At 51.4% G+C, this 9,363-nt stretch overlaps 1 protein-coding gene across 1 annotated transcript in view; it reads left to right on the top strand.

Annotated features, from left to right (window-relative positions):
* The window catches only part of ANHX (anomalous homeobox), an 11,329-nt gene extending 4,009 nt beyond the window's left edge, over positions 1–7,320 (top strand). Inside the window, exons 6-8 of the mRNA XM_045294005.1 lie at positions 3,274–3,430; positions 6,414–6,501; positions 6,795–7,320. Coding sequence (XP_045149940.1) covers positions 3,274–3,430; positions 6,414–6,501; positions 6,795–6,857 — 308 coding nt within the window. The 3' untranslated portion in view covers positions 6,858–7,320. The remainder of the gene's footprint in view (positions 1–3,273; positions 3,431–6,413; positions 6,502–6,794) is intronic.
* The last annotated feature ends 2,043 nt before the right edge of the window (positions 7,321–9,363 follow it).

The raw sequence follows: 9,363 nt of genomic DNA on the forward strand, positions 1-9,363 counted from the left end.
CACCGTGTAGTCGCCAGTCATCGAGATCTCCACCTTTCCGTGCGTGCTTAGATCTTTGTCCCCAGCGTCCTGTTGTCGGCTTTCTCGATGCCCTTGCTCGTTCCCGACCCTGCCTGTGTCTGTCACACTTGACTCGGACGGTCAACTTGGGCGGCGTCCCAGTTCAGTCACTACTGCTTCGAGACGCCCTCTCGAGGCCAGGCTGGAGCCGTGCACTGAGCTGGGGCATTGCCCTGGGATTTGGGCCTCTGTGCCCTGGGCTTCACACCTGGCCATTCCCTTCCTGAGGCCCTCAGGTAGCGACTGTCTTTCATCAGTGTTGTGAGAGGGGCTGGGAGGGTAGGTTTCCGAGTTCTTGGGTGTTCGGTGGGTGTCCCACTCTGCCCCCGTGCTGAGGGGCAGTGTGTCGGGGGAAACTGCAGTTGGAAACCGTTTTCCCTCGGAAATCCGATGCTTCCCTGTGGTTGTGTAGCATTTGTCACTTTCGAGAAGTGGGACCTCATTCTGATGCTCACGTTTCTGTGTGTAGCCTGTTTTCTCGCTGGGAGCTTTTATGGTTTTGATATTTGGGGGTTTATTTTGGAATTGAGAAATTCCGTAGTGATGGCCGTGGCCCTAGATCTTACGAATTCATCTTACCCTTTAGGTTTTCAGTGTCAAGTACCTTGGTCTCCTTTAAACTCTGGGCATGTGGGGGTTGCATTCTTTTGATGAACGTCTTTGACAGTTTCTTCCATCCTGGTTCTCTGTCTTCTCTTCATAGCACGTGCTATTTGGGTGTCAGAACTCTATGAACAAGCTCCCAAGTAGCCTATCTTTTTCCTGATTTTTTTGGTCTTTTTATAGTGTGTGCACTTTGGGGATATCGCTTAAATTCTTTCGCTCAACAGTCCTATTGAAGGTTTTTATCTCGACAGTTCTATTTTAAGTTTCAAGAGTTCTTTTTCAGTTGGTGGATTTTCCTTCTTCTACATCATGTCTTTCAATAGGACAGCACAGAGTCACTGTGCCAAAAAGAACTGGCTGATGTTTAACCCTCGGATCAAGAATGGGCATTGCTGGGGGAAGGAGTCCGAGCAGCTCTGAAGGTGTTGGCATAAACCAGGCTCCAGGGGGGGGGTTGGAGCGCCAGCAGAGATGCTTCCACAAGCGGATGGAACCCTGGAAGGATTGACTGGTCTGTGCCAAGAAATTTGGAAAACAGCTACCTACCCATTTGGCCAACCACTGGAAGAGAGCTGTACAAATGTCCACTCCAAGAAGGGTATTCTAGTGGACTGTTCAAATTACTGAAGAACATTACTCTATTTTATTTATTTTTTATTAGTTGGGATTTAGTACAGATGTGTATTTCATATCATTCCATATTTCAATCATGGAGAGTAGAATTGTAGAATTGCTACCACAGACAGTTCCCAAACAATCTTTCTACACTAACTCCTTGACATCATCTTTTTTACCCATGACCACCACTGTATCCCCATCCCCACGGACCCCTAATTCTACTTGCTGTCTCTATAGGGTCATCAATCCTGGGTTTCATGGAAGAACATTATTAATAGCCCATGCAAATAACAGTATGCTGACTGTAATACAGAAAACAGTTGTAGTGGTACTGAAAGGGAACTGCCTGACATTCCAATTGGATTTATAAAAGGGCACAAAACAAGGGATATCATTAATGATGTCAGATGGATTTTGGCTGCAGGCAAGATTATCAGAAAGATGTCTACCTGCTTTTTATTGACTATACAAAGTTAGTTATCTTTGTGGGTTATAATAGATTATGGATAACATGGCCAAGAATGGGAATTCCAGAACATAGGGTTGTGTTCATTTGGAAACTGTACCTAGACCAAGAGGCAGTCAGTCACACAGTTTACAGTCACATGGTTTACGGTTGGGAGATGCTCGCTAAGGTGGTGTCCCTGCACATATTCAATCTGCGTGTGAACAGAGCATCGGAGAAGAGGGGCTCTGTGAGGGAGAATGCAGCGTCGGGATTAGAGGGTGGTTCAGTGATAGCCTGCAGCGTGCAGGTGGCACAGCCACGGCTGCATGTTGAAGGTGACAAGGACATGGAGCGCTGACTGAAGGGGGTAAAGACTGCAGCCTCTGCTCAGGATGGGCTGCATCTCAAAGTTCTTCATAACTGGACACCTTTCAGCAGCAACGCGATTAACAGAGACAACGTGAAACTGAAGGATTTCAGTTTGCTGGTCCACAGTCAAGAAAGCGGATGATGGACTGCATGGGCAAACCTGCTGCCAAATACCTCTTCACAACCAAAGATGTTAATTTCTTTACAAAGATGTTATTTTGAGGACTGATGTGCACCTGACCCAGTTCATGGTATTTTCGATTGCTTTACATGAAGCTAGACAGTGAAGACAGAGTTAAAAAGAAGAATTGGTGCCTTTGGGTTGTGGTATTGGCTTGTCACACCGACTGCATGGACGGACTGTCAGAAGTTTGAACAAGCGGAAAAAGTATATCCAGGAAGCTTGTTGGAAGAGGGAATGGTGGTATTCCGCCTATATACTCTGAATGTCACATCAGAAAGGACCAGTTTCTGCTGAAGGTAAAGAAGAGGGTCATCCAAAAAGAAGAGTCCATCAACAAGACGGACTGAGTGACCTATTGGCCGCTGCAGTGGGCTGAGACACAGCCCCAGTTGTGAGGGAGGCACAGGACTGGGCAGGGTTTCTGTCCGCTGTTTGGCAGTGATTTGACCAGTACCCCCTGCATTTCCTTCATGCTCCCCTCTCTCAGGGCTCCTGGTGCCTGACACCCTGCCCTTGCCTTGTGCCCCACACATCATCCAGTGGACTCTGTTAGCTTCCCAATGCTGCAGGCCTGGGTTCACCTCGTCCCTCTTTGCCCTGCCCCTGTTGCACCCCTTTGCTGGTTTGGTTCACGGCCTTTTGTTCTTCTCCATCTCAGAGGGAGAAGTATAACACTGTGCTACCGTTGCTGAGACCGAGGTGGTCCGATGGGCACGTAAGCCTTATTTCCTGCACCGGAGAGGTCCCCAGGGAAGAGAGAATGGGAGAAAGCAGATGTGCCCTCATAAGCCAGCCTGAGCAGGTGGCCTGGGTCAGGAGGTTCACGGAGGACAGTTAGCCTGTTGTTTGGTTGCTCGAACATAGGTGTTACCACTGTGTCGACTCAGAGGCTTCTGCAGGCAGTGAGCCTGGCTCGGCGTGGCCAGCCTCAATGTGGAGCCGCTGCCTCACGTTCCCTGCTCCTTCCCTGTATGATCTGTGAACCCTTTTTCCCCAGGATTCACTGACACGCCCGGCGGGAACCCCCAGACCATGTGTCTGGAGGAAGGCCCAGGTACCAGTGGTGGACACGTGGGGCTACAGGCCGGGAGCTTCCTGGGGACACAGCCTGCATTGCCACCTCTGGAGTTCATCCTTCCCCAAAGGTAGTCTCACGGAACCCCATGGTCAGAGTCCGTTCTTCCCAAAAGAGTGTCCCGAAAAACCCCATGCTCAGAGTTTATTCTTCCCCAAAGTCCGTCCTTCCCCAAAGCTGGTGCCACGGAACCCAAAGACAGTCCTGTAGAACCCCACGGTGGGAGGCCATCCTTCCCCAAAGTTAATTCTGTGGAACCCCGCGGCTGAGTTCATCCTTCGGCAAAGGTGGTCCCGTACAGCCCCCCAGTCGGGGATACCCTTTCCCCCACGGACCCTGGAAAGTAAAGGGGACAAAGGCCCAGTAAGAGGGGTCCAGCCTTCTCTTCACCCCCCAGGGCACACAGATTAGACATTGGTGAAAGTTACAACAATCATCCCAGGTTGCTTCTACAAAGAGTTTGGCTTTCTGGTAAACAGGAAAGGCACCCACAAACACCCGGGATTACGTGGGCACCATCCCTGGCCTGCGTCTGGGTAGAGCTTGGGCTCACTTGCCCATGAGGCTGCCCAGGTTCCCAGCAGCCTCTTCCTGGTGTTTTCCTTTTCCTACACCGGCTGTGGGGTTCTGAGCAGCAGCATCCTGTTCTGCATTTCGGACTCTGGTTTTGAAAGGGCTTCAGGGGGCTGCAGGCAGCCCGGGAGAGGTTTTTCTGTTGATGGAGGGTGGGTTTGAAGTGCATCTTCCGCATGGCATGTCCTGAGGGGCCCTGGCTGCACAATGCACTTCTCTGCTGGCCAGAGGTTCAAAGCCACCAGCTGCTCCCCAGGAGAGAGATGGGGCAGTCTGCTGCCATAGATATGTTCAGTCTTAGAAACCCTATTGGGGCACTTCTGCTCTGTCTGACACAGCACCATTGTGGGTCAAAACTGACCCAGTGGCTACATTTGTAAAAATACTGTCTCATAAGGGCTTGAGCCAGCTTCTCTGTCAGCTCTGGGTTTCTGCACAGGAGGGGGAAGTACTCAGTCCCTGGTGAAATCACTCTAAGGGAGGGAAAGTTCTCGGTCCCTGGTGAAATCACTCCCTAACGCGGCTCTGGGTTCTGCACAGGAGAGGGAAGTTCTCGGTCCCTGGTTACGTCCCTTTGTAGACACAGCTCTGCCAGAGGCTTTTTCAGTGTGGCTCTTCTTCCAGCAGTGACATTCCTTGAGCCCCCAAGGCTTGGCGATGCCCCAGGGCACTCGTGTGAGGAATGTGCTCACCCTGCTGCTCCGCTGCTCAGAGGGGGGATGAGCTCCATCAGAGGTGCCTTCAACACTTCAGTGGCCTTTTTGGTTCTACGGAGGCTGACCCGCAGATCCAGCAGGGTACCGCCCAGTTGTTCCTGGCCCTGAGCCAGGGGAGGCAGCGCATCCCTTCTATACTGGGTGCAGCGACCGAGAGCCGGATGGGATTTGCCCTCGGTGTGTGGAGACCACAAGTCCTGCATGCAGACTGCAGGTGGTCTGCCTTGTGGGGCACGCAGACTGTGCCTTGTCGTTCTGGTCCACGTGGAGTGTCCGCTCGGCGGCTCTCTAGGTCTTCAGATGGGTATTCAAGTTCACACAAGTCTAATGTCCAGTTGGGGTCCAGAGTTGAGGCTTGTGAGCTGGAGGGTCTCTGCTGCTACTTGAGCAACGAGCTTCAGGCAGAGGCGGGCAGCAGCCACCGCGTCGGCCCAGGGGTTGCCCAGGACCTCAGGTGTCTTGGCTTTTTGGAGCTCGGGTGATGTGTGACAGCTCCTTGTGTGGTGTGTGACAGACAGCTGGGTGGTGTGTAACAGTCCCGCCTATGGTGTGTGGCAGACAGCCCCTCTTGTGGTGTGTGCCAGCCCCCAGTGTGGGACAGCCTTTTCTTGCCCCTTTTCTTCCTTGGAAGTACCTGTCCAGGTCTTAGAACAGGAACAAACTGCCTGGGGCTGGGACTGGCCTTGGCCCCACTCTCGCTGCAGGGTGCATGCATCACAGGTAGGAAGGGGGCTTGGACGAACCCCCACATGTGTTGCCACAGAAGTCGGGTCTCTGCCTGCTGCTGAAGTCAGGCCGAAATGTCTGCTCCAGTGCAGGCTTCGGTGAGAAGAGAGAGTTTATGGGAGCGACTAGCACAGGACACAGAGGGATTCTTCTAACTGCCTTCCTGACTGCAGACAGGAGGGGCTTTGATGTCACTGGGGAGGGAGCTTGGAGAACGTTGAAGCGGGGTTTGTGCATTGGTCAGTCAGTGTCATGCATTCTGCACCGGTGGTCATCCCTGGGCAGTGGTCCTCGTGTCCAGGCCGTGAGACCACCAAGCAGCACAGTATAGCGGTTTTTCTCAGTTCTCTCTGACTCAAGATCATCAGTTTTAGTCTAGTTTTTCTTAAACATTCTTATTTTTGTGTGAAAATCAAAAACTAAAGATCTATTTAAAATTGTTTAAATCATTGGGGGCTCATACAACTCTTATCACAATCCATACATACATCAGTTGTGTAAAGGAATTTGTACATTTGTGCATTCATTGCCTTCATCATTCTCTAAACATTTGCTCTCCACTTAAGCCCCTGGCATCAGCTCCTCATTTTCCCCCTGCCCTCCCCGTTCCCCCCTCCCTCATGAATTTATAAATTATTTATAAATTTGTAAATTAGTATAAATAATTTATAAATTATTATTTTGTCATAGCTTACACTTTCCAACATCTATTTTGTCATATCTTACACTTTCCAACATCTCCCTTCACCCACTTTTCTGTTGTCCTTCTCCCAGGGACGAGGTTATATGTAGATCCCTGTAATCAGTTCCCACTTTACACCCTACCTTCCCTCTACTATTTAAATTTTCTTTGCTAAAAGAAAACTTGGACGAAGCATATGGGAATAATAAAATGATGTAAGTTTCAGTTTATAATCAAACTAAATACTCTCCAAGCCCACTCTTTGCCATCTCACTGAGTCAGTGGACGCTGCTCCCCAGCCTCCCCGGACACTTGACACAGAGCCTGTCCTGACACCCTGCCTGCCTGCTTTTCAGACCAGAGACGGCCCCGGCCATGTCCTCCTTCCCTGGAGTCGGAGTCACGTCTGCTGTGGCGCTGAGCCCGCCCCTGCTTTCCAGCCAGGTGAGGCCTCCGCCAGGCCCTGCATGGCCGCTCCTGCAGTCCCAGTGCCTGGCCCAGAGGAGAGACTCTGCTCCTCCCTGTGCATAGAGCCCCTGAGGGGCAAAGGGACAGTAGTAGGTGGTGGTGGGGAGGGCTTGCAGGTGGAAGTGGAGGAGGGGTTTTTGAGGAGAGGAGGGAGTGCACTGTGTGGGAGCCACTGGGCGGGAAGCTGGTGGAGTCTGACCGGGCCAGGACGTTCTGGAAAGTCAGGGCTCTTGAGGACACCTGGGGCAGAGTGCCGTGCTTGGTTACAGGTGCAGCGGTCTGCTGGCCAAGCCTCCAGTGATGCCGTCTGGGGGGGCGCCGATGCTCTGTGACTTCTCCGGCAGCAATCTGGACCAAGCTTCTCTTGGGGCGGTGGCTGGCACTTCAGGGGGAGCACCTGTGAATCGTCTGGATGTTGAAGACAAGCTGCAGCTTCTGATCCACAGAAGAAGCAGCTTCCAGAGCTCCTTGAGAAACACAGCGGTGACCTGCACACGGCTGTGTTACATAGTTTGATCTTGGACTAGTTTGGTATTTGAGACTGTTCCTGAGGTCACACGGTAAAGGCAGTTCAGTTTCACTCAGGCACGGACAGACCAGAGTTCACACTGGACAAGATCTGATCAGTTCACACCTTTCTCTAGGGAGCCACTGCCAGCCACCTTCTCACCTGCCCTGTGGCGCAAGGCCAAACCTCCCCCAGTTCTCTTTGTGGTTGTCAACGCTCAACATGTGTCTGTTTTGATTGCTTCTCTGAGAAACCTAGCGGCAAGCCCTTTGGTGATGGCCCAGGTAGAGTAGGAGAAGGGGTTTCCACTTCCGGTTGTAGTTCATTGTGTTTATGATAAAAATGTTCACTAGCATTAAATGAAAATTCATGAGAGCGTTAGTGATCTGCACTCCTCTTCCTTTCCATCTCACCGCTGTGTACGTGCACAGCTTTCCGTCCAGCCAGCCACGCTGCCGTCAGTCCCCCGTCCCAGTCGTCAGGTGCTGCTGAGTGGGTTTTGACCCCTATCGACTTCATGTTCGACAGAGCGGAACACGGCCTGCGCCGTACTGTCGTCGCTCTTCCTGGGTTTGAGTCCGATGTGGTCTTCAGTGTGTCCGTCCGTGTCCTTGAGGTCTTCCTCTTTGTCGCTGGCCCTCAGCCTTCCCGAGCGTGGTGTCTTTCCCAGCACTCGTCTGTCTCTGGGGATGTCACGTCCGACTGCGAGACAGAGTCACCATCCTTGGTTCTGAGAGCACTCTGGCAGTCTTGCTACCAAGGCGCCTGGTTTGCTGTTCGGCAGGTCTGTGGTACTTTCAGCCTGACTCAGAGTCCCCATGTAGGGTTTCACAGACCGGATCTTTACAGAAGCACGCAGCCGAACCTTTTACCTGCAGAGAAGCAGGTGGCTTCGAACCACCAGCCTCCCCGTCAGCAGCATGATGCCTAACCCACAGCACCACCGGGTTCATTGTCAGAGCAGTCTCAGTGCATCCTTGGCTAGCGCTTCATGAGTTGGGTGTGCACTCATCGGTAGGTGGGTCGGGTACCTGTATGCTTCTGAGGTGCTCACAGATTGGGTTCCAGAAAAATTTCAAGCCCCTGCTGATGGCACAGAGCAAGCAGACTCTCCACCTGCTTTAAGGTCCAGGGAGTGAGAGACCAAGGATGAGTCCATATCCCATGTGTGGTCCCAGCCTCAATACAGCCAGTTGTTCACAGGAAAAATAATTATTCTTCAGTGAATAAAGTGGTTGTTTTTCCTTGAGTCAAGTGGTCAATGCCAACCTCCCAGCAAGTTTACTGCCCTATGTGTAGATATGTGAGTCCGCTGCTGTGAAGGGTTCCCTCCCTGAAGAAAGCTACCAGTACCCCTCCAGAACCAATGAGTGATCTGATCTCCTTGGAAGACAGACCCTAGTAGACAACATCTCCTGCCCTAGACCAGGGGCAGTTTACTCTTGCTGACCATTCAGTTGCTTGCCTGTTTTGCTCCAGATTTGATTGATGGCATATGAGAGATTGGAGAGTGTGTTAGGCAGGGTTCACTAGAGAAACAAAACCAGGGCACTTACTTTTTTTTTTTCAATAGGAAAGAGCTTTATATACAAGGGAATGAATATTGAGGAAACATTCCAGCCCAGTCCAGATCAAGTCCATAAGTCTGATATTAGCCCATATGTCTAATAACAATCTGTAAAGTCCTCTTCAGACTCACGAAACACATGCAATGATGCCGAATGCAGGAAAAATCACAGGCCAGTGGGCGGGCAGTCTTGTGGATCCGGTGGCACTGTAAGCATCTCTACTGACAGGGGTCTCCACATGTTTTCTCCAGCTGCCAGGGCTCTGGCTACATCAGGGTAAATCCATTTGGGTTTTCCTCTGGGATGTCTTGCAGGGAATGAGCCGACACTTATGATTATATATAAAAGGATAGGTTTATACATTGAGAAGGAATATAACAGATAATTAGTCAACGGAACAGTGTAGAAGGCTCAGTTTAACTCACTTTCATGGAACCATTAGCATACAGGAAATCCTTCAACTTACTTGGGATGCCAGTCCAAGGTCAATGAAGCAGACATTGGAATCTTCCCTCAGGCAAGACAGGCCAAGTCTGCCGGAAGGCAGCAGACAGCAGGGAGCTTTTGTCAGCAATTTTCAGTAGCACGGGAGCTTAGGGAAGTAGGCCCCTATACTGTCACAGGATCCACCAGCCTCAAGCTCAAGCCGTGTACACGGCAGCACTCTGGCAAAGCAGGTCTCGAAGGAGCCTCAAGCTCTACCCATACCATCCATGGGTTGGCTTGGCCCACAGGTAGTGCAGCCCAGGTTGGGGTAAAGCA

This window comes from Echinops telfairi, unplaced genomic scaffold, assembly GCF_000313985.2.
Source record: "Echinops telfairi isolate 266 unplaced genomic scaffold, ASM31398v2 ScPeMD7_2565;HRSCAF=3150, whole genome shotgun sequence".
NCBI lineage: Eukaryota > Metazoa > Chordata > Mammalia > Afrosoricida > Tenrecidae > Echinops > Echinops telfairi.